General features: G+C 39.5%; 1 protein-coding gene across 1 annotated transcript in view; it reads left to right on the plus strand.

Moving 5' to 3' along the window:
* Positions 1-24,700, plus strand: part of WDFY4 (WDFY family member 4) — a 122,661-nt gene that overhangs the window by 54,300 nt on the left and 43,661 nt on the right. The window contains exons 40-45 of the mRNA XM_018069132.2: positions 8,841-8,918; positions 9,862-10,065; positions 10,934-10,985; positions 12,278-12,444; positions 21,731-21,879; positions 22,988-23,108. Coding sequence (XP_017924621.2) covers positions 8,841-8,918; positions 9,862-10,065; positions 10,934-10,985; positions 12,278-12,444; positions 21,731-21,879; positions 22,988-23,108 — 771 coding nt within the window. The remainder of the gene's footprint in view (positions 1-8,840; positions 8,919-9,861; positions 10,066-10,933; positions 10,986-12,277; positions 12,445-21,730; positions 21,880-22,987; positions 23,109-24,700) is intronic.

Consider the following 24,700-nt stretch of genomic DNA (forward strand, 5'->3'; position numbering starts at 1 on the left):
TAGTAGCTACTTCTTTCCTCCATTTTTATAGCATCTTTCAATAACTGACTGTAAATTGTCTGATGCTTATAAGCCTTGGTTTTCAAACAACTGCATCAGAGAATGGTTGTTTAAGGGGGGAGAAGTATGCAATGTAGTGAAGAGAAGAACAGGGTTGAACAAAAACCTTAGGTTGCTAAATAAAATATTAGCTTGCTAATTTTGGAGGAAGGAGAGTCAAGACCAACTTAGCAGTTCATAGTAGGTGAAATGAAGAAGATAGAAATATTTGAAACATGATCACCATTATTATTTAAATCTTTTTCTTACCAGTCACTCAGTTGGTCTTTTATCAGTTTTTCAAGTTAACTGCATTAAAACAAGCAAACATTTAATGATATTTCTTTGAAAAGTGCATCATTTGTGTAACATGTTTATCTTCATAATAGAAGGATAATTAACATCACTAATTATCTAATTAAGTTCATTAACTATCCACCAACAGTGCACCGTGAAGTTGACATTATGTTCTTCTGTCAACAAATGCTTTGATTTCTTAGGAAGTAATTAAAATGTAAATTAGCATGTCATTAAATGCACAAGGGAACTTTGGAATCAAATATTCATTTCAAAACTGCTCATAGCACACATTTTTTTTACTTCAATGAAAGCAGGCACTTTACTATTAATGATGTATATTAAACAATTTCCATTATAATATTATTGTCTTGTTTAATAACTGGCTCAAAGCTAAATTACAGCATGCTGCAGCAAGCTGGAAAAAAGTTTCTTTAACTTTGAACAAAGAAATTTTTATGTCCTCTTACATGGATATCTTACATACTGCTCATTTATAATTTTCAGATTGTTTACAATATCATAAAGAAATAATTCAACAGGTCTATGTAAGATGAGATTTGCATGAAAACATAAAATACAGAGCTATTTCATGTTATGTGATACAAATAACTGACCTTTCTGAAATGTATGGGAATAATTTCCACATTTATTGAAGATAACTGTTTAACAGAGAATTGGAATAGAAATGTTGTATGAAGATGAATTCAAACTTTTAGGCTGACTCAGATTCACAGGCCCCTCACCCCACAGTCTGTCCCCTAAAAATTCATTACAGGTTGCTGTCATTGTGTATGAAAGCACAATGCACAGGAGAAAAATCAGTTATGTCTTTCTTGATTTACTTTTCATCATAAAACCTGCAATACGAGAGATATTATCACTTACAGATTTTTTTGTGGGTAATTCTTCAGAGGGAGTTTTTCTGTGTTTTTAAACTCAGTGCTGTTCTGTGGCAATGAAGTCCCTTCATTGAATTACACATTGTATAACAAGATGTCTGCTATTTCTCCTGCATATTTTTTTTAAATATACTTCTGCCTTTCAAGCTAGAGATTGTGTCTGGGTCAGGTTTAAGCTTGGATATAAGATTTCAGTAAGTGGAATTTAATGTTTAAAGCTCTTGGCATCAAAGTCTCATCTTTCAAGAGCTGCTGGTTGCAGAGTTTTATTTTCACATAACAAAGATGATGCCAAATGAGTAAACAGTGTTAACATGGATGAAAGAGGAGTTTTATTCAGTTTCAGAGAAACCCTAGAAACAAGTGCTAGCCACTGAAACTATTTTTTTCTTTGCTGAATACACAAAAAGACAAATAATTTTTCAGATTTCTTGTTTCAAGTATGTCTGTTTTCTTCCAAAATTTTGATGCAACATTTTATTTATAGTAATTTGAAACAAAATTGTTTGAATTAAGTTGCTTTATATGGATTGTTTGATTCAAAAGCCTAAAGTGGCAATTTAAACTGAAAATTAAAGAACAGAAAATTAGGGGAGGTCCTAGATATCTCTGCAAGATTGACATAAATATTTCTTCTAAGTGAGGGTATAGGTTGCTAACTGTGCTGAAGTCTGTGACCATTATTTCTCATTGTTCTCACCTTTGCTAGCAAAATTAAAGTTTGGTTGTACCTATCTGTGTTCTATTCATGCTTTCTGCTGCAGAGAAGCTTTTACTACAGGCACTAACAAAATCCAGAAGTAATCTTGTCACCTTCAAATGTAAGTAATTTTAGAACAATGATTGTTTTGAGGGTCAGGAGAGAGATGTTTGTATTCTGTACTCTGAGCTCTAAGCATAAGCTAACGTCTACAGAATTCTTTCATCAGCTAAAGGATTAGAAGAGCACATTTTTCTTAAATAAAATCCATGATTCAAATGTGCATGAGGCTTTTGGACAAATGCATTGATATAGTATGTAATAAAGCCCTAAGATACATGCACCTGTAGAATGTCAGCATTTTAAATAGTAATAGGAAAATGGTAAGAACAAGTGAAGGCAAGAAGAGACTCCACTGCTATTCCCCATAATTCCAAAGTCTGACCTTCACCTTTCACTAGATATAAAAGCTAATGCCTCTGCTGTAACAGGATGGAAACTGAGTCTTCAAGAGGTTGAGTGTATTATCCCAAAGTCACAGAAGTCATTCTCAGAGATAGGATTAAAGAACAAACATGCCTTAACTCTCATTGTGTGTTTTTGCTATTAGGAGACAAGTTATCTGTTCTCTCAGGAATTAATCTCTTCAATAGTATCATCTGTTGAAGGACTGTGTGTGTATGCACACATGCATACATATATATAGTTGCTATAGAAGTAGACCTGCTTCTGTACTTCCTGAGTTTAGCTGATAAACACAGTGTGGAAGTCTCATCACATATACACCATACTTCAGGGTTACCCTTTGAAACCCGCCCCTGTGTGTGGGTACATTTATGATGCACTGAAATATGGAGGATTTTCTCATTAAGTCTGCTATTCCCCAACCAACTGGCAATGCCAGGAATCCATCCATGATCCTTAGGAGCAGTTGGCACTCTGCATTAGCCTCCTAGCGGGTTGAGGCACAATGCTTCCATGCAATACTTAACTGCTGGAACTCAGTCTGTTGAAAAGCTAAATGAATTTTGGCAAAGCAACAATAAAATCCACATAGCAATAACAATTTTGTGATTCAAAAGAGCCTGCGAACACCATCAGTGTGGAGAGTCTATGTGAAGGACTAGGATAAACCTCCCTTTAATCTGCTACGGAAAACATTATCTGCCTTAGCTTAATGATTGTTACTTTGTAAGTAGTGGAACAATTTTTTCCTTTTATGAAATGAACCTACTTGTTTCCTAGTGCGTACTTGATTACCTGAAAAGTAGTCTGTTCACAAGATGGGTGACATTGTTTGCACAGGGAAGTAGTGCACCCAGTCTCTGATTCACTATGTTAGATTAGTAGCAGTAGTAGACTTGGAGATGTTAAGCACTTTGTCCCTGTCTAAGTAGAACAGGGCTGGTGAATTGGAGACTCCACCCAGCTTTAGTAATTTACTATAACACTCAGATGCTTCTTTGTAAAACTGCCATGGTAGCTGTAATCCTATCCTCCACTTGTGAGCCAGATGAGGAAGGGGTTGATTGATTTATTCTCTGTGATTTAGCAAGAAAGGACCAGAAGTATTGAGCTTTAATTGCAAACGTCAGAAGGGGAAATTCTGATTAGATGTGTGGAAAAAGGAGGAGCATGAGAACTGCCATGAATACAAGATAGGTTTTACATGTCAAAAGAGTTTAGACTCAAAACTTTACTGACAATCTCACCCTGTGGCTGTGTAAGTCATAGTGGTTCAGGAATTTCTGTGAAAAGATTATTGGGTCTAGATGGGGACTGCAAAAATCGTTTGCTTTTTTGAGAAAGTGTCTCCTTCCTTACTAAGTCACATCCTCAGAGACAGGAGATCCACACTGGTTAGAGCAGTCCAGAGGTCAGAGATGGGATATGGGGCTGCTGAGAGGAGCAATGCTGCACCACAGGTAGATGCAATTTAATATTGAGCTGCTGGGTAATATATAAGAAAAGCTTGACAATTTGCTCTTTATAAAATGGCATTTCCTTTGTGTTCTATTTAATCAGCTTTTCTATTTGATTCAAGATGTGAAATATATCACATTAGTATAATGTAATTTTTCTCATTCTGATGAGAATTTCCTGTTTCCTTTTTTTGGAATTATCATCCACAGAGGTTTTAAGTATTATTAATTGTCCCTTTTGAGGTTCAAGTGCTGTACACATATTTTCTATGTATATATGTTAAATACTTGGATTAAAGGCAAATCTGCCCCCCTTCACTAGCAGAAAACCTGTACGTAAAAGTTGTGAAATACATACCTAAACACAGCCCTAAACACAGTGATTTCTTGAATCAGGGTCATCAGATCTGTTTCTGCCATGCACAAACTCTTTACCACTGTCACATATGCTATTTAAATGCAATTTGTGGCATGGCCCTAACATTATCTCCTGTTCTGTTTTCCTACACCCACGGAATACTTTCTAAAAGCCTAGTGATTGCTTGAATAACTGTAATTAGATCAAAAAGCCTTCCTCATAGAATTGTGAAAGCCCAGGTTAGAGGAATAAGGTACGTGCACTCTTCTTGGAATATGAGATCTAATATCTGGTAGATCAGCTATATTAGAGTACTTACTATCTGCCACTGGGAACATAAGAGTAGAAGGGATTTCCAAATTGGTTCATCAAATTGTTCCCCCCTCCCACTATTGCCTGCTGTCACCGTGTGCATCCTCTTTGTAGGCTTACCAGGCTGTTTCAAATTAATTCAGGTTGGGTTTGCCACATCACCATCCCCTCTTCCCCCGCAACCAGGTCATAGTGACAAGAGGCTGTGGACTCTCCATCCTTGGAGGTGTTCAGGACCAGGCTGGATGCAGCTCTGAGTAATCTGGTCTAGTGGAAGGTGTGCCTGCCCATGGCAACGGGGTTGGAAGTAGGTGATCTTTAAGGTCCTGTCCAACTCAGACCATTCTATGGTTCTGTGATGTTCCAGAAATTTACTTGTCTTAGTTTCCCCAACTATAAGCTAAAGACTTGGACCTCTTTCATAAAGACCTCTGAGATGTACTGGTGAAAAGTACTATACAAGAGTATATTACTTTTTTTGTTATAGCTGTGATGCTACATAAGTGCCCTTACTCTCTATGCTTATATGTTTATAATATTTATTTTGCTCAGAAGAGCTAAAATAGTGTACCATTATCATTAGTTCTAGCCCTTACCAACAGGTGATTTAAAACACATGCTTCAAAACAGGTATGTGGGTATTGTCACTATCACCCATGGGATTATTCGCTTGGCACAGTGAGGGATTGAATATTCGGGCTTTCCTTTTGTCTTTTAGAAGTCCACAATTATTTTGTCTTGAAGTTTATTTTCATTTATTAAGAGTTTTGGCACATAGTTTTGTGTGCATGTGTGTTCTGTAATATATTCTGTAAAATATAGCCTTTAATTCTCCAAAGAAAGCTTCAAAGTGCAGAGCCCCAGGGACAGAATGTTTCTTAAGGAAAGAGCTGTGGCACATGTGGTGTCTGTATCATGCAACATGAGTTTATTATGGCAAGCCTGAATATTTATGAGGTGTGGGAATGTTAAGTGATCTAAACAGACATAAAGCATTCCAGATCTCAGTAGAGATTTGTTAACTTAGAAGTCACATCTCAATCTTTTTTTTTTTCTCTTTTTGCCTGTTTTTTTTTTTTTTGGTGGAGGGGGTTGGTTTGGTTTGGTTTGGTTTTTTTTTACTGTTTCTCATTACAAGCAGTCTTTCAATTCCTTTAGTTGAAAGAAATTATAGAAAACTCACTCTCTGGATTTCCTCAGTGCTAATCATTTTCTCTCCTATTTGCATGAGGACTCCACACAGCAAGAGGAGAAATGATTTTTGGATCTATGGGGCTTTTTTGTTTTTTAATAGGAAAACAACTTGTAAATTCCATCACCTTTTCAAACTCTAAATACTGGCAGCAAAATTATCTGGTTCTACTTAGAATGTGATTGTCTAAGGCTGCAAAGTAGAGAAATATGTATAAAAAAGACTTAAAGCATGGTTTCATACTCAGATTTTTAGGAAAGGATTGATCAATATGGCCTTTTAGTATGCCCTTCCCTAAAATACACATTATATTTCTTATATTTACACCTGTTTTTCTGCATATGGAACTCAAACTTTATGTTATGTAACACTACATTAACAATTATCAAAGCTGGCATATTGTTCTTGTTTAAAATACTACACTGTGACACTGTTGTATTTAATCTACTGCATAAAGAGTTGACATTTCAAAGTATAAACACCTAAATTTTTTAATGGAATCTGTTTAATTGTTAGAAACTTGTTTGCACTAGTTGTTCATTAAGAATTATAGCGTAATTGTTTTAACTGAACACTTAATAAATAATAGTCTGGTCTATATTCTCCGTGTTTATTATCTTTTTCAGGTTTTGGTTTTGTTGGTTGGTTTGGCTTATGTAGGTTTTTTTCCCAATCATCTCCAATTTTTTTAACTGTTCATTTCATTTTACAGCCAAATGGTTTTCCTGTGGGGATGATCAATAGGGACATGTTCATCTGGTTGAAGATGGCTAGCTGTAGGTCATTTGGAAACCAAACTGGATAGTCTTCAGTTGACCAGATGTGGCTAGCAGAATTTTTCTTTCTTAGGACCCGTCATATGTTTCAAAGGCTAGGAGTTGGGTCAGTGAGAATCTTTGCAATGTGGGCTTTGACCTTAGGGGTCTGAACGGTGACCATGAGTGAAATATAGATTATGAGCACCTTTGAAACAGCTTCCAGTAGAGCACTGACTTGGCTTGAGTGGCCTGTGAGTATCTAAAATGGTTATTAATACTTGGAGGCATTGGCTGTCTACTCTGAATGGCTTTTGCCCTATGTCCACATACAACTGATCTCAGCTCTTCTCCTGTACTGAGCCTGTCTTAACAGCAGAGATGCTGTTGCTTTCTAGGTCAGGCTTTATGGGAGTTTTATATGAATTATGGAATAGTTTTGTGAGGCCACAACTGTGATTACAGGTTTAATGATGCTTTAAACAAACAAAAATATAATGACTTTCATCAGTGTAAAACAGGAGCTTCCTGCAGGGAAACACCAATAAATGTGACTTCGCGGCAGGGGTACAGACCTGGCTGGCAGCCAGCAGTGATCAGCACACCACACAGACCTTGTATGTTAACTTAATTATAGCACAGTGCAAGCAGCAGCTAGACAGTTTGCTGTGAGGAATCACCACCAGTGGGGCACAGAGTCCATGCATTTAAAAATTACCCACCTGATCCGTGGCTTTAGGTAGTGAGAGGCCAGGACTTTGACAGCCAGTTTAGCCTCGTGCTGTGACTCACAGAAATCTCACCTTTGTCAGGGAAGCTCAGGTGGTCATGAGAATCTTCAAATGGTGCTAGGGGCACTCTCATCTCTCCTGTACAATCTCTGAACAGCTTCTGCCTTCTCTGCCACCTCTAATCCTTAGGAATTTATCAAAGGACAGATCAATTTATCAATTTATCAAAGGACACTTTTGCTACTTTCTGTAATGCAGTTAATGGTCAACCACTCCGAATCCTGTTTTTTAATTTCAATGGCTTTGGTGTACCTTGTGGAAGTTTCTGGGAAGGCTGAAGAATCTTATACTGACTTCAGAATCATGTTCAAGTAAGCCTGCATCTTTCCAACATATTTGGCTGGCACATGGAACAGATATTTCTAGTTTATTTGGATACTGTGGGAATTCTGGGGATTCTGCTTCTTTCAGTAGTGATTAGGAGCATTATCCTGAGTGAGGTCCTGATGTGTTGTACCATTGACTTAAGGGGAAAAAGAAGTTGCTCTTTCAGAGAGCTTTTATTTGAAAAATTTTAAAGCAAGTTTGCCCAGGTCAGACACAGCAGCATGTAGTTGTAATAGGATAGCTAGAATCTTTTTCTGGGAAATACACTGTCAAACAGGAGAAATTTTACCTGTGATTGTTATTAAGAAGGTTGTGATGCTGAACTCTTCCCAGGTGGCCACTTGTCAGCAGTTACACCAAGAGATAATGAGCAAGGAGAGGAACAGCTGGAGCAGCTATTCTTGTGTTTGCTTAGAAAAGTTAGAGTTACAAGACTCAAACAGTCCCATAAGTGTTGGACAACCTTTTAAAACAGAGTTCTATATTGGTTCTTCAGTTATCTTCATGCAATAAGATGAAACAAGCCAGTAGCTTACTTGGCAGTTGTTTAATGTTTTAGCTATACACACAGCCATTCCATATGCTTTGCCTTTCTGATCAGGAAACAAAAATGTCTGTAGTAGCATAGAGCAGCAGAGGCAGTTATTACGGGTGTTGTCTTGCACTAGCACAACTCTCAAAGTTTCCAGTTCTAGAGCTAGCTCAGATATCTTTGCATCACAATCCCATTAAATAGTGTATTTATACACCAAGGCATGTGTTGCCAGAGGACTTAGGCTCCTAAGTCTCAAAAATGTGTTTTGAAGCAGTTAATCTTCTGTTTTAGAAAAGGAGATCTAGACCATACCTTTGTTAGCATTTTCTGTTTATGCAGAAAGGATCAGGTGGATCACTATAGATCCTTACTTCAGTCAAGGTCTCTACAACAGATAAATGTCTTTTATGCTACTTGTAGTACTAAGTCAGCTTCAAAAGAAGAAGCCTTACATTTTATTTGCTGTTTTCTTTTTCCTTTTGAGTAGTTCTACTAATGACCCTTGTTAAGATCATGACTACAGTGTAAGTGTGTAACTTACTCTTAGATGATTGTCTCATCATTGTACTGTCTGGAGAGCCACCAAAGCTGCAGACACAGGCCATATCCCCTACTTGTTCTTGTAAAAGAGCAACTAATGCCTGCTTCTGTCCCTCACAGAATTTATACCTGCAGCAACTTGGTGCCATATGTTCTGATGTTTCTTTTAGGGATTTGTGTCATGTATGGAACGGTACCGAAGAATTGGACAGGAGCTATATGCCTCTTTGTACAAGAACCACATACAGGTAAAGAACAGGAATATTGTGCAACAGCTTTCTGTTGTTGAAAGGTTGCTCTTGGACTACCCTGTGAAATCAGGCATTTTAGAAGTGAGAGGAGTAGTATGTATAAAGAATTGCTGAGAGTCGATGAGACGATACTCCATCCCTGACATTACCACTGGAGAGTGATACAGACAGCATCACTCAGCAATTGGATTACCCACTTTATTTTCAGGAGCCTTTTTTTCTTTTTTTTTTAATGAATTATTCCACTCTCACAGTGGCAGCAATGAAAGTGAGGACTATGACTTTTTTTTTTTTTTATCTTAGCAGCCAGTAGAACTTTTCAGAGAGATCTCAAGCTTACAGACAGTAAAATGTCACAGGTGTGTTTCTGTTTCAGGATTGGCCATCAGAGACCAACAAGCTTTTCCTTCTTTGAAAATCTCACCTCTTCTCTCCTTTAAATTGATATTTTAGTGCCCCCCAACTCCCTGAACACACCTACTAAGTAGAAATAATTAATTTTGTGCCTAGCTGGGAGGGAGCACAGTTACTTCTGACTGAGACATTCAGACTGTGTTTTCAGTGAGCATGATTGTTGCCATTTGACAGACACATTTGCCAGAAAAAAATGAAGTGAATAAAACCTCTGTGATGCAGTTCTTCTGACTCACTGTTTTTGAGTTGGAAATCTAATGAAAGCAGCCATTTGCAAGTTTGTGACAGGCTTGTATTTGTCACCGTATCTTCTAGTCCAACTATCACTGGTTTGACTAGCAAAATCTCCTGCAGCACACTTCCAGTGGTCAGTTGGGCTTGTGTTTGCCAGACCTGCAGAGTTCCCTCTGCATTTATCCCCATCTGGTAGGTTGGGCACATCCCTCTGAATCACTGGGGTGGTGCCACTGCTGGTTGAGGGGAGGCAAGTGTTCAAAACATGGCACAAAGTGGTTCTGTCCCGCAGATGCAGCAGTGTGGTTACAGCAAAGCAGCCAAGGACTGGATGATACTTGAGGAGCAACTTTTCTACAGAAGGGGCCCATGGAGAGATGCATCACGATCCTTGGAGCCACGATGGATTCTGGATCGTTATGAGGGGCCTTCACGAATGAGGAGGAGGATTCAAGATGTGAACACTCGAGCAGCAATGATGAGAATGAAGAGTGAGGTAGAAAGCTTTTGCAAGAGGTGCACAATTTCTGGGTTGGTGACTTTTTATAGAATCACAAAATCATTAAGGTTGGAAAAGACCTCCAAGATCGTGGAGTCCAACCTTTGACAAATATGTGCATCTCTTTCCTCTGGTTCTTATCACCTGACTCATCAATATGCTGTGCCATGCATAGAGAACCCACTGAAGGGATCTGGTTTTAAGAAGATAAGAGAGGCAAGAGAGGCTGCAATGTGTTTAACAGCAACAGAATGATTTTCCCTCTTTTCTTGTATACAATCTCCCCGACTGAGGATAGTATAACCTGTCCATACTTTTCTGCTTGTAGTATCTCAAGGATGTAGCGCTTCCCAGTGTATGCAACAAAGTCCAGTTAGAAGGCTGCACTGTCCTGTTAGTCTTGTGCTTATCAGGGCTGCTAGAACTGGTGAATGATCAAAAGGGGAATTAGAGTAGTTTAAACTAAACATTGAACTGTATATGTGGGGTATGTACTATTGTCTACCTTTCTAATCTCCAAGTGCCAATACTATCAACCAGAAGCTGAAGCATTTCAGAATGAGGTTCCCATATCTAAGACATTTGCAGCTTTTATGTAAAGTTTGGATTCTCGCAGTTTCCTGTGGAGTGGGTGGTATGATTTTTATCCTATAACTGGCCTCACCAGGGTCTTCATTGAAGAGACAGTAGTCCTTTCACTTAATTGTTGACGTTTATTCCTTTGGGTTCCTTTCCGAGTTTATTTGAATTTTTAAGGCATTTATTTGCAACATAGTTCTAATCTGTGTTTTTCTCTGCAAAACAGTTTTGAGTTATGTTCACCTGTCTGCATATTCTACTCTGGTCATACCTAGTCTCTTTCCAGGTTCTCCTAGGAAACAGAAATGAAACAACCTCCCCTGCTGAAGTGAATCCAGGTAATCTTTTAGGGCTAAATTACATCATGAAGAGGGTGAACCCAAACAGTCAAAGATAATTGGAATTAGTGTATGGAGTTCTAGTCAGAATTTAATACAGTGAAAAAAACTTAGTGTCGGTGCTCTGAGCTAAAAAGTCTCTGTAACTTCTGGGAAAAAGCTGATGCAGTTGTTATATATACAAACTGTCTTCAGAATTTGCTGCTCTCATTTTGCCATCTGAAAGATCTAAAGCAAAAAAGCTATCTTGAAATGAAAACTTTGGGCACTCTTGGGCACATGGAAAGCTCCCAGTTGCTTTAAAATCAGAAGGAAAAGTGCAGCCTTTCCCCCTGCTTTTAGTAGACATTACGGTTCTACCTTTGAAACAGTATTTTAAACCAGGTTATAGATGGCACAGAGAAGTGTTATTAGGAATTGTAACTTTCCAAAAATGTGTACAAAATAATGAAGAGTGGAAGGAAATCAACAAGAATGTTAACATGCCAAACTGTTCAAAATAGAACCAGATTTTTCAAAATCTTATCATTTTCTCAACATTTTTAATTTTCCAAGGCCAGATTTTCTGTTACATAGACATAAAAAGCAGAGGGACGGTGAGGGGACTGAAATATGGTACAGAAGTCAAAAGTTTTTCAGAAAGGGCAAAAAAAGGTAATTGAGAAAGAACTGTAGTTTGGAAATGTCAGTCTGTGGCTGTGGATTTCAGCCACCTGTACAACTGCTCCAAGTCAAGATTCTAATGTACACTGTTGGAAACACGCAGTATTGCTGTACACTTTTCAATGTGATAAGGCCTAGAAAACAAGTGAGAGTGGAGGTCATAGTTACAGACTCCAACCAAGGAGTTTCTACATGAAAAGGGTTACAGTCTGCCTCAGTAAGAAGGCTCATCATGCCTTTCCTAACTGTATGGACTCCATGAATATGCAAAACTTGGGACACAGCTTGGGCAAGATGTAAGTGGATTGTCTCTCCTTGGGTTTTCTTAAGAACTTGCTCAGTGTGTGTTCCCAGAAGACTACCATTTTAAATTTTTCCTAATTCTCTAATCTTCTGTGATTATAGGAATTTAGTCTGAATTATGACTGACTACATGTATCTGTCTTTAGTTCCCTGAACTAAGCATCCTTCTTCAGCAGTCACAGATTTTACTTCTCTCCTCCCTGTTTTTTGCAGATAAATAATGGTATTTCCCAAAGTAGAATAGATTGGGCGAAAGTCTAAATTGCAAATGCTTCTGGTGTCATCCAGCTGCCACTAAAACTGCAATCTCTTTTATGCTGATGTAGGAGACCTGACGTTAAATGGAGAAGAAAGAGAGATGGATAAGAAGGGATTAGACTCTAACCAGCTAACATTCTTCCCTGCTCTACATGAAAGTTTCCATTCAGAAGACTTCTTGGAACTGTGTGTGGAGAGACAAATTATATTGCAGGAGTTTGCAGAGAGTGAAAAGGTATGAAAGATGAACTAGAAAATTTTCTCTGGGGAGATGGCATTTTAGAGGCTGAATTGCATGTGAAGGCCTATCTCTTCCTTTCAGTTTGGGGTTCAGGTGGATTCAGGCTACAGTAGAAATCATCACTATCTCTTTCCTTACAGCAATTACAGTTTTCCAGCCTCTGTATGAACTCCTATGTAGACTTTTCTTGAAGAGCATTAAACATTAACTCTGAGGTAACAGAAAAAAATTTGGGCATAGCAGCCAAGATACTCTCTTGTGGGATGGTATTGTCTGAATTTGCCTAAGACATGGCAAATTATGAGACCCTGAGAATTCTTGTCCTGCTCCCTCACCTTTACTCATGCTCAGAGCAGTGCCTTGATCAAATGTATTTACTATCTCTGGAAGAGTGTGCCAATTTTGTATAGGTTGATAGTTCGTTCACATCTCTTCCTGATGAACACCAGAAAACGTTTTCTTCCTCCCTGTACATATTGTACTTTTTTTTCCTGTCTCCCCATGAGTACTGGACAGATTCTTCTTTCTAAGGCCATAAAGATTTTCCCTGCTTCCTCTTTGGTACTTCCATCATGTGTCATCTTGTCAAAACATTGCTGTTCCCTCTTTGTTCCTGCACTGGACTGGATGCCCTTCTCTTAGGTTTCTTCCCAACATAAGGAAGAGGCGGGTTCAGGAACACTGGGGAAAGACATGAGTTGTGGAGTAAATAGGGGTGACTCTTAGGAAGGTGGTAACTTTGATGTTGTCAGTTTAACCTCTTTGCTCAAAAGCCGGCATCCTGCCCTTTGCTTTCAGCATAGTTCCCACCATGGTGATTCCAGATCAAATCTTTGATGTTGGATATGCACTGCACAGAGCCATTTTCCACAAGACTGGGGAGATTTTGTCATGAGGAGTAGACATGACCTCATTCCCTCATCTTTTGCAGTGTACCTGTTTTTTTCAGTGACATCATTCCCCCACTGGCCCAAGAGTTAGCATCCCATGGTGGAAGCCAAGGGTCAGACTTTCAGTATTTCAACCCAGTCATCACAGTGCTGTGATAGTTGTACATAGATATAGAAATAGCTATTTTATTTCTCAATACCATCACCAAATTTTCTCGATGCTTTGCCAGTGGCCAGGGGTCGCATTCATGCTCTCTGACATGATGACTTCCTCATGCTATCAGAGCTGTTGGTGCAGTCTGTTTATGTAACATAATTCATTTACCTTCCCCTCCTCCTTTTGTCCCTTCCCCCCCATGCCTCTCCCCAGCAGAAGGAGACAGGCATGAAAATGCGAGGCATGTTTTCCATGCACTGATCTCATTTTGAGCCTTCAGGCTGTCTGTCTCTTCTCCATGTAACTCCGCAGGAAGCCATCAGAAATGCCAGGCATGTTTTTTTCCAGCAGCAGTCGCGGCGTTGCTGAGCTGACAGAAGTATTAACAAAAGCAGCAGGGGGTGACATTAGCTGTCCTGTGCTCACTTAGTGCACCGCTGTCCTGCCTTGTCAATGGCTGCCTCCTGAGCTGTTTGCACTTAAAGCAGGCAACTGGAGCCATCTTACCTCCTGCACTGCACAGAAAAGTCACTGTGATGCTTTGGCAGATATGGGATGGATTTCTGGAACACAGGGATAGCTCATGCCTGGAAAGTGGTCATTGTTTTATAATGTCACCCAGTGATATTTTTTTGCATTACCATTAAACAGATACTTTTGTATATATTCAGATATGTGAGATTTCTTTTTGCAGAAGCAGCAGATCAAATTATATTGATGTTGTCTTTTAGTTCAGATTCTGTTCTTCAGCAAGTTAAATCAGGAGAATATGAGCGCAGGTGGGGTATTGCTATGCTAATATCACTAGTCTTTTATCTTACTTGAAAAATGGAATAGAAAACATTTATAGGCATTCCTGCGAAAATAATCTTAAGTATTTAAACAAGATAAGTTTGCCACTTGGAATGCAAGAGAGCGTGAGTATAAAGAAAAAAGCAAATGGATATAGTTTAAGTACAGGCTAAAGGAAGCTGTTGAGTGGTTAGTCCCTGAGAGTGGAGATATGAAGGAGCAGTCAAATTCTGTATGTTTGAACAGCACCCAGACTATGCAAAGTTAAGCCTTTAGATATGTCTCTTTTTTGTTGGCTTTTTTTTTATGCAATAAACTACCCACAGAGAAATGCAGACAGGATGGAGGGTCAGGACAGTTTTGCAGATTAAAGGAGGATGGTGGGCTGGTAGTTGAGATACTTTATTGCTTCATCACCCTTACAGATGGCCTCAGCAGGGACCACCTATGAAAGCTGGGCAAAAGAACTGCTCTTGGTGTGCTTGGGACAAGTGTGACTTTGAACTCAAATCTGGGAATTGAGTCACTTCACTGATGAATGTTTGGAACTGGTGCTGTAGTTACAGTATCTATGTATATATGCCCAAAGCACAAGGTGGAGGTTTATTCCTGCACTCAAGTTAATGTGTGTAATTCACTAGGTGAATATATCAGACTGTGGGTGCAGATTTAAGGGTGTTGCTGTCAGGGTTGTTCTCTCAGAAGTTACTGAACTGTCACACTCTGGTTGCTTGATTATACATTTTGCTGAGGCTCCACTGAGGTTTTAGTGTGTACAGGTATACTGAGACTATGTGCGGCATAGTCATGGGAGGAGATGTGGATGATGTTACACAACATGTACTGCAGCAGAATTTTGCAAGAGAAATGCAAATAGGAACCTGTTCTGACCTAATCTATCAACTTGCTTACCAAAAGGCAGAGCACTAACCTTTAAAATGACCCTACCTTACCAGCAGAGACAAGGAGATTGGATTCCTGTATCTGCAATCTGAGCACCAACTGTAAGATTGCCTCCCTTATCTTTACAATCCTAAGGTAGTCCTGCCAAACTGGTAATGTGTGTTTACTGCGTAGTAAGGGAAGAAAGTGTTGGAAAGCTCAGGGAATGGTTTTGGTGTAGAAATTCTGAATTTTGGAGAAAGGTAAATGTTTGTGTGCATGGAAGTCATTTGAGACCGTAAGAAATCCAAGCAGCTGAGGAAATGAATCTGAAGTTAACAAGCGAGCACAGCCTGGCAGAAATCTGGGCAGAATGCCTTTGCTTTGAGGAGGGGCTGGAGAGAGCACAGGGGATAACAAGAACAGTGATAGAAGGGACTAGCCTAAATCAGAGGGATTGGGATCCATGGTGTGGAGAGAGGTGTTGATTAAAGAACAGGTTCAATGGAAAGAGGGAACAGCTGTAAAGTGCAGCATCTAGGACTGGCAGAATGGTGCAGCAGCTCTGCATCCACTTGGTGGAACCAGTGTTTTTAGGGGGATTGTACATACCTCACAGCTGTGAATAGAATATTTCAGTTGAAAGGGACCTACAGTGATCATCAAGTCCATCTGCTTGACCACTGCAGGGATGACCAAAAGCTAAAGCATGTTTGTTATAGGGGTGTTGTCGAAACACCAAAACATTGGTGGGGTTGGGGCAGAAACCACCTCTCAAGGAATCCTGCTCCAGTGTTTGACCACCCTCTTCATAAAGAAATGCTTCCTCATGTGCAGCCTAAACCTACCCTGGTGCAGCTTTGAACCATTCCCATGCATCCCATCACTGGGTACAAAAGAGAAGAGAGCAGCACCTCCCTCTCCAGTTCGCCTCCTCAGGAAACTGTAGAAAGTGAAACAAAACATTAAGAAAGGCCCGTTTTCATGGGAACATGGTTACACTTCATCCCACTGTGCGGATGCGGCAGTAAAGAACCTTATGTGTGCTGATGTGCAGTGTGAACAGGGAGCAGCTACTGTGGTCAAAGGAGAGGACTGGATGGCCAAGTTCTTGGCATTTCCCTTTTCTGTGCCTCAGCTTCTTCTCTTCCTTTGCTGCTGCAGGCCCAGAGATAGTAATGGCTACCTCACTGCAGGAAGGGGTGCTAAGCAGTAATAAGCATTTTCAGTGTGAAGCTCTGTGTTCAGATGGGAGTGTCTGAAAAAGGACTAAGTGTTGCTGATCATTACTTGTCTGACTTGCTCTACCTGGGTTTCTGCAGCAGTGGAGAGGCTGCTGGGAGCTCCTTCCCCAGCCCATGCTCCTCCAGCCCTACCTCAGCTCAGTGAGCAACTTTACAGCTATATGCAAAAGACAGGGTGTGACTCATGCTGTGAATGTCACAACCCCCCCATCAGAATATCTTTAACCAGATCTCTGATCTTCTGGATGTGCCCCTTCACAATACTACTTGGTGTTCCATGGATACCTCCTAGCATTCTACCTTTATATCTGTTTCTGGGTTTGTTTGTTTTTTTAATGTTCACCTTGATGAAAAACATCTTTCAATTTTAAGGCTGTAGCTGCTCTCTGGATCTCTGCAGAGCACGTGACAAGCACCAGGGCCCTCCAGCAGACACAGCTGACTCCCTAACAGGTTTTTTCCATAGAATGATGCATCAAGTCAAGGAGCAGGCAGACTTTGCTGTGATTATTCTTGAAGCAGTGGGAAGGGCATGAACTTGAATGAACCTACCCTATGGTGAAATTTAAGGGCTCATGTTAGTTTTTGGCAGCATTTTCTGTTTGAGAGGAGCCTGGAGTGAGACAGAGATGTCTGGGTGTACAAGAGGTATGAGCACAATCCTATCAGAACTGTCTTCCAGATGCTATCATCAGCCAAGAGATGCCAGCTTTTTAGACTGGTGATGGGTTGGGACAGATGGCAGCTTTCATCACAGAAAGCAAGGACAAAGAGCAGTCCCAGTGCCCACAACCATGTACAAGAACAGAACTTTCTTCTGCCACCCTCCCTTTTCCCCACATGTGTGATATTCTTTCCTTGCAGCATTTGGGAAGTTGTTAAAACCTGAGAAGTGCATACAAAAGAAGTGGTTTTTGCTGCAGTGGAGGGAGGGAGGGAGGGTGAGTGGTGATTACACCAGAAAAGGAACATGCCCTGGGTCTCCTAAAGCAAAGGTGTGACCACAAGGCTTGCTTGCTAGAGATAGCAGTGGTTTCACTGAAGTCTGAGCAGAAGAAGTTGGATCCACTGTTTGTAACAGTTCTGATGTGACCAAACGCGAGCCTGCAGCTACTACCACTAAAGACTAGGCCAAGCTGATTTAGTTTCTTTTGGAAACTGCTCCACTGAGCAGCTGGAGGGAATGAAGCAACCTGTCATGTATTCTTAAGCTGTGATTAATGAGGCGCGTGTGTGACGGTTTCAAAGTAAGATGAGACTTCAGCAACAAGCAACCTAACAATCATTGCAGGAAAGGTCTTGTCAGTGGCACAGAGAGGTGGACCTGTATTGCTCTCTCTTACCATGGCAACACATATCTGTTTCCCTAGCAAAAATTGTGAAAGCAATGTATTTGATTTCATGTACTCTTAGTAATTTTAAACTCTGTGGCCCTAAATAACATTTACCCTACTTTACTGATAGGACCTTTGTAGCTGATGCACCCTGTGAGTCCTCTTTATAAAAAATAGAAAGGGCAGAAAGAGTACATAAGCACAGGTTTCATCTCTGTGATTCCTGATACAGTGTTACCTGAATGCATTGTTTTTATGTGTATCATGCAAAGTTTTTGTAGCTTTTGCTGAGCAAGTGATTAGAGCAAGCTGTGAGTGTTTATAGGTAAACATGAGAGATGGCAATGAGCAGGAGGAAGGAGATTCAGAGAGTCCCTAAACCACTGATTGCTTAGAAGGCATATGAAGATCAAGAATCAGCCCATGCCAAGCACATTTCTTATACTCTTTCCATAAGGCTCTGTTAGAAGATACAGGAGAATTGTTTAAGTGGACCTCTGAACTGACTTGGAGTAGCCATTCTTTTGTACTTATTCAATAAAAATGCTATACTCAAGAGATTGCATGGGTGTGTTCCAGAGACATGGTTTTGTGACTTAAATTTCCTTGCATTCCTGTATTTTTCCTGGGAGGGACCATGCTAACACTGGTAGAGCCTGTAGGAATAGATGGTTAACCCCTACTGTGTTTTTGGAAACTGTATCAAGACTTTGCATCTTCAGGCATGTAATTCTTTTAGAAATCTGGCTCTTGAACTCCAGAGCAGAATATACTTTTATGGCTGTTGGCTTAAATGCAACTAGAACACTTAGAAACAGGTCTTCTGAAAAATAAGAGAAAAACCTATGCCTTTAGCTTTAATTCTCCTGTACATCTGAATGAACAGAGCAATCAAGAGATGCAGGGCTTTGGGCAATACCTTAGAAGGTAATTATTCAATTATTTTATGTCATGTTTGCTTCATTGATTAATGATTCTAGTAGCTTGTGAACTGGATTGTGATCCATTTTGACAGAAAATGGAAGTTTTTATCTAATTTATGATAATTTCAAGCTGCTTGGTGTTTCAATGCAAGACTGAAGGTAGAAGACTTGTAGGTACAGGACTGTTCTGATGGAGATTCTCTAGTAGAACTCTTTGTCAGATCTTTCTTACTCACCTGCAATAAAATGAGTCATGTTCCCCAAAATGAAAAAAATTTACTCAGCCCAAGTATTTGTAATAGTATAGATCTATTTAATAATAATATAAATTTGAAGAAATAATGTCAGATTGAAGAAATGGAATTGATACAAATGACTGTTACTGGTTGGATAGTACAGGAGACAGAATGTACTGGGGCTTAGACTTTAAGGTTTGAGAAAGAGAGGTTCATGCTCTGTCCTCTCTCAAGGTCTGCTAATGTACCCTGGTCCTGCCTTTGGTGGAATAACAAAGTGATTATTTTTGCCAGACCATATCAGTGATCATGAGCAGACCTCCTTCACAATCCATGTCCCTCCTAAAACCACACACAGGATCTCTGGGTCTGATTAAGGGGATTTCTTAGAAGCCTTTCAAAGATTTCAACTTTGTGTCCATGTAGCTATTTTATACAACTTCCTGATGTTTCAATATTCAGTTACCTTCCTTTTGGGAAGAAGTGATCTTTCTGCTATTTAATTACTTCAGAAAACCCTGCGGTTTGCTAATGTGAGCAGAATTCCCCAGTATTCTCAGTGCAAGCATATGTCTCTAAACACATAATGGCAGGCACTCCAGCTCCGAGAGTTCTGTGGTTGGCATATCCCCACAGAGACAGGCATTCCTGTGGGATCTGCATGAGAGGTGATGGAAAAATTCTACCTTCCTCTTAGAAATTATTCATAGGAGAAAAAAATTGAAGGGATTTTCATCAAAAATTATCCACAGAAATCTTCCAGGGCTGTTTTTTTTAAACCCAGAATGAAGAAAACAATTTTCTGTGCCCACTAAGTGATTTCACAATGAACCACTCCATTTTGTTGGTAAAATAATTGCTTTGCAGTAAAAATATTTAAACGTAGAAACAAGATTTTATTTCATTTATTTATATATTTACTATTTATGTTATGCTGGCATCAAAGACTGAAAGTTTATGTATCAGTGCCGGCCCATTTCAGCTGACCTGAGCTAGCTTATGTGTATTTTGGGATGGAGGCAAGGAAGGCTGTAGATTTGTTTGCAGAAATAGTGAGGTTAGGAACAAAGGCAGCGAGCAAAGGAGAACCCTACTTACTCTACATATCATCATGTAGACTTCACATGATCTAGTAAAACCAATGCCATTTCTGGGCATGCACAAAAAATAATGCAGCACCCTTTTTCTTACAAAGTTTGGTAGAGATAAGATCATTGAGATCTTAAGAGAAAAACTGACTTCGTCATATTTCTCATACTTGTTAATCTGTTCTCTTAAGAACGTTGCACTAGATTTCTGAACCAAGAAACTTCTTCCTCTCTAACTCCTCCATATGCAGCCCTCTGGTCCTTGCATTTTCAGATGGACTCAGCGTGCAAAATTTTATACTCATTTCTGGATTGTATGCAGTTCAGGATTGTGTTAATTTACAGGGAGAGCTCAGCAGTGAATAGTTTTCTTAGTATGGAAGGTAGTATTAGTGTTTTAAGATTTTGGAAGCATTATTGTTTTGTTGTAGAATGAATGTTTGAAGGGGTTTTTGCAAATAGAAGGTGCTTCAGACTGGGCTAACAGACTGATGATTAACTCCTGCCTCCTGCCCTGGGAATGTAGGAGACACTGATTGAAAGTTCTGGTTGAAACTGGCCACAACAGTGAGTTGACCTTGATCCTCACAGTTGACTGTGATAACCAGTGGACTGTGCTTTTGGAGCTGAGTATATGTAGAATATTGTATCAACAGACAAGAAAAATAAGGAACTTCATGCCTCTAAATGTAAGGGAAATTCTTTGGAATGAATTACTGCTTGATTTAAAGTCACAACTTTTAAATTTCCTACAACCCACACAATTTTCCAGATGGTTGGATTTTTCTGGTCCCTGTATTGTTCTGTTTATTTTTTGCAGCATCTCTCAGCCATAGAAACTGTTCCAGAAAAAAGGCTTTCTTTTCTTTATCAGAATCAGTCAATTCCATGAACTGGCATACATGACAGAAGAACTACTTGGTTGAAAAATTCCCAATGCTTCTAAATTGTGTTTTAGAAATTCCTCTATTTTAAGGGCCAAGTTAATTTACTCAGGAGTAAATGCAAGAAAGTGAGATGCAAAGGGAGATTTTTTAAAGTATTCCAGAATGTTTATCTAAATCTTTAAGACAACTAAAATGATAGATTCATATATTTTGATTGGCCTTCTGTATAATACAAGAAGGAAAAGTGCCAATTCAAGGAGTTTTGTGTTACTGAGGATTTCAGTCCATGCTTATTCAGCTGGCCTTGGTGAGATAGATACCCAGAGAACTAGATTGTTTCCTTGCTCATTCTCCCTGCACGTTTGCAGGATTTTTTCACTGGGATCTAAATGAAAATGTTTGCCATTTCTCTCTATTCGAAATACATATATACTTATCATATGTCACTGTTATTCTGTATGATGCTGTGTTAGTCACTTCTTTCCTCAGTACTTCAACCCCCTACCTGTGTAGTAATGCTAACAAAGTTTTGCAGTGCTAACTCCTGCAACATTTGCAAGTTCTTCATGTTCTGTAGTGATGTTGCTAACTATAACTACAGAGAGATGGGTAAGGAACAGGGAAACTGTGGAAAAGTGCATCAGACCCTCCCACTACTGGTACCACAGAAGCAGGCACTGCCAGTCGTATGGTGATTTTGTGGCCTCGTCCCTATGGACCTGCCAATCAATATGGCAGCTGTTTTGGTACAAACATATGTTCTTCTGCATCACTGGGTCTAGCTCCCTGCTGTCTCTGTCTCCTGTGTTACCAACTCCTGGCTTCATTCTGCTTGCATCCATACTAGGTCACATTCAAGTGCTCTGTGGCAGTTGTGCAGGGCCATACAGCATTGGAAGGAGTGTTGCTCTTTGGCAAAGAGCACTTCTACATCTGCAAGTGCTTTGTGTTGTCCCCTCTAGAAGAAGTCTACTGTACTCGTCACTGCTTGTCCAGGTGAGTCATCCTTTCCTTCCAGAGATCTGCTTGGTTAACTTCAGTATTGGCACATGGATACCTTGAATTTGCACAGACTTTGAGGGGACTTCAACGAGCATAGTAGCACAGCAAGAAATTTGCCATCCTTTCTATTTGTTCAAAGAATTGTTTAACGTAACTAATGTGGATGCTTGTGCGCAGGCTTTGAAGGTGCAATGAGAACTCCCATCTTCAGCAGATGAGATGGTGGACAGTCTCACATGTACATTGCTGGTTTTCAGTTATTTTAAGTGTTGTTAATGTTTCTTTCTGAGTGGCTCATATCTTTTATTCATATGGAACAGTCAGTACAACGGGCTTTAACTTCACTGTCTCATAAGTTCTTTGTTTGTTTCTCCAAGAGAGAATCGTAATTAATATTTGGCACACTCTTTGGCTCATGATTTATTGAAAGCGATCAATACTGAAAACGAGTCTGTTAGACTAAGCTCTTTGTGCATACTTTGTGCTCATGTGCAAAACCCAGTGGGACAGAGGGTAATACAGTGATTTTACTCCTTGACTGTCTACTCTGCATCCAAATCCTAGCAAGTCCAATATCAGTCAATCTGATCAAGTGACTTAAGGATTGATTAGACTGGGTCTGATAAAAGCTTAGGTTGCTTTTCTATGGGATTTTCTGTGAGCTAGGCTGTAGATAGCAATTCGAATACATATACACAACTAAAATAATAATGAATTAATTGCTTGATTATTAGTTCCAAGTAATGGCTGTTTACAGTAGCTGTGTGTCCATATAACACTTGTCCTCAACCCAGGCTTTCAAGTTCTCCCACCGAGCTCCTTCCCTCCCTGATTCTTATACTTCAGTGTGTGCAAAACATTGCCTATTTGCATGCACTAAAATAACTCCAAACCTGCCCTTAGCCTCCACAGGCTCTTTAATTGGAGAACCTTTAGTATTTAGCTTTGTTTTCAGTTCATGTATGCCCCAGTTGATCTTACTCTCTCTTTATATTTGTATTTTCCTTTAGGGAGGCCCTGGATGTTCATGAGGGCTCCTCAGGTGTGTTTTGTTTCAAATAAATTTTTTTGATTTTATATATATATATTTTTTGTATTCCAGCATCAGTGATCCATTTATTTTCAACTTATGTCATAAAGATCATGCTGTGGGAGACCAGATGTGTTCCCGTTATTCGTATCATGATATAAAAGAGATTCATCTGATGCGGTTTCTTCTGCAGGTAGGAACTGACATGCTTAGTCATTTGAGGGAAGGCTGCAACAGCACTAATGACACATGACTGGAAACTACTAGCTCAATTTTCACTGACTGTGGAGATTTCTTTGCTTGAGTCCCAAAATCCTTTTGCTCCCATCATTGTTTCCATTAGCCTTTGGTAATACAAACTCCTTTTTATATTCACCAGAGTGTTTAAGCACCCTCACTGGAGTGGTTGGCTTATTAGTTGTTAGACTAACAGTGTTGTTCACACTTTATCTCGATATTTTTGAAAATTAGACTTGAAGTCAATTTCCTGTGTTTTGATGGGAGCTCCCAGTAAGTGGATGACTTTCAGTAATACTCATCTCCCACACACTTCAGTAGTTATGACATCAGTGGATTATGGGTATGTGTAACACACTCACCCTGGGCCTCTTGGAATAACTTCCAAGTTGTGCATGGGGTTCAATAAAAAAAAACATAAGCCAGAACAGAGGATTCAAATCCTTTGTGCTGTTAGTGCAATACCCAGGGACTACTCATCACCAGTGGCCTGGTATCCTTTTAGTTTTGTCTGGTTTAGGTGAACCTGTGATGAGAATCACAGAAGAATTGTAGCTAGAGCTTCTTGCAGCACCAGAGCCTGTACTTGTTTAGAGGGTTTTGGTATAGTTTAAAGAGTAATTCACAGATTTGTCAAAAATATGGAGTTTTGAAGCAACCATAACTAGTTGCTTGTTATTTTTAATTCATTTTTGGAAGGTTGAGATTCAGCAGAGAATTAAGAAATCATCTGGAAAATTCAGAAGCTAGAGAAAATGGAGCTGATAATTGTCTTATTCATGTAGTATGGCACTCATCCATGAGTCAGCCCTGTTTTATTTCATTTAATTATGTATGTAAAATGGACAATTTTAGTAGGTGAGACTTGCTTTAGGATATAGCATATTTCAGTGGTTAGGTCATTCACCAAGGATATATAGGAATGTTAAGTCATGCTCTGAGTAACTGTGAGAAGCTTATTTTCTTACATCACTGGTGATCAGCCTGAGCAACAGAACCGTCACCTCTTCTGTTTCGTGAATAGCATAAAGTTGCCAGGGGGAACTTGCTGACTGCTCACATATTTACATCTGTGTATGCATGAATTTATTAAAACATGCAAAATAGAAATGTTTGGTTTGACCCAAAATGAAAAGTGGAGATGAGTAGAAGCAGTCTTTGAATGGGCCTGTGGCAAAGGCTGGGCTTGTTGGTTCAAGGGGGTTTGTGGTAGGTTCTTTGTTTGTTTGTTTGTTTTGTTTTTTGTTTCCTTTGTTTGGTTTGGTTTTGGCTTTTAGATTTTGTGTGTTTGGTGGTGGGTTTTTGTTTGTTTTTAGTTTTTTTTTTTTGTTGTTGTTGTTTTGTTTGGTTGTTTTTTGGTTTTGTTTTGGTTTGGTTTTTTTTGTACCAGGGCCTTTGTTTTTTATTTGTTTCAGTAAACTGAAAACTCAAGTATCTGTATCAGGCTTGTACTAGGACTCTATGTCACAAACTTCTTTGAAAAAATATTGTGGAAAAAGAGGAAACCTGACTCCTTATGCTTTCCCTGCAGGACAGGTGATCAGCTGT

This window comes from Manacus vitellinus, unplaced genomic scaffold (assembly GCF_001715985.3).
Source record: "Manacus vitellinus isolate BGI_N305 unplaced genomic scaffold, ASM171598v3 scaffold_15_pilon, whole genome shotgun sequence".
Lineage (NCBI taxonomy): Eukaryota > Metazoa > Chordata > Aves > Passeriformes > Pipridae > Manacus > Manacus vitellinus.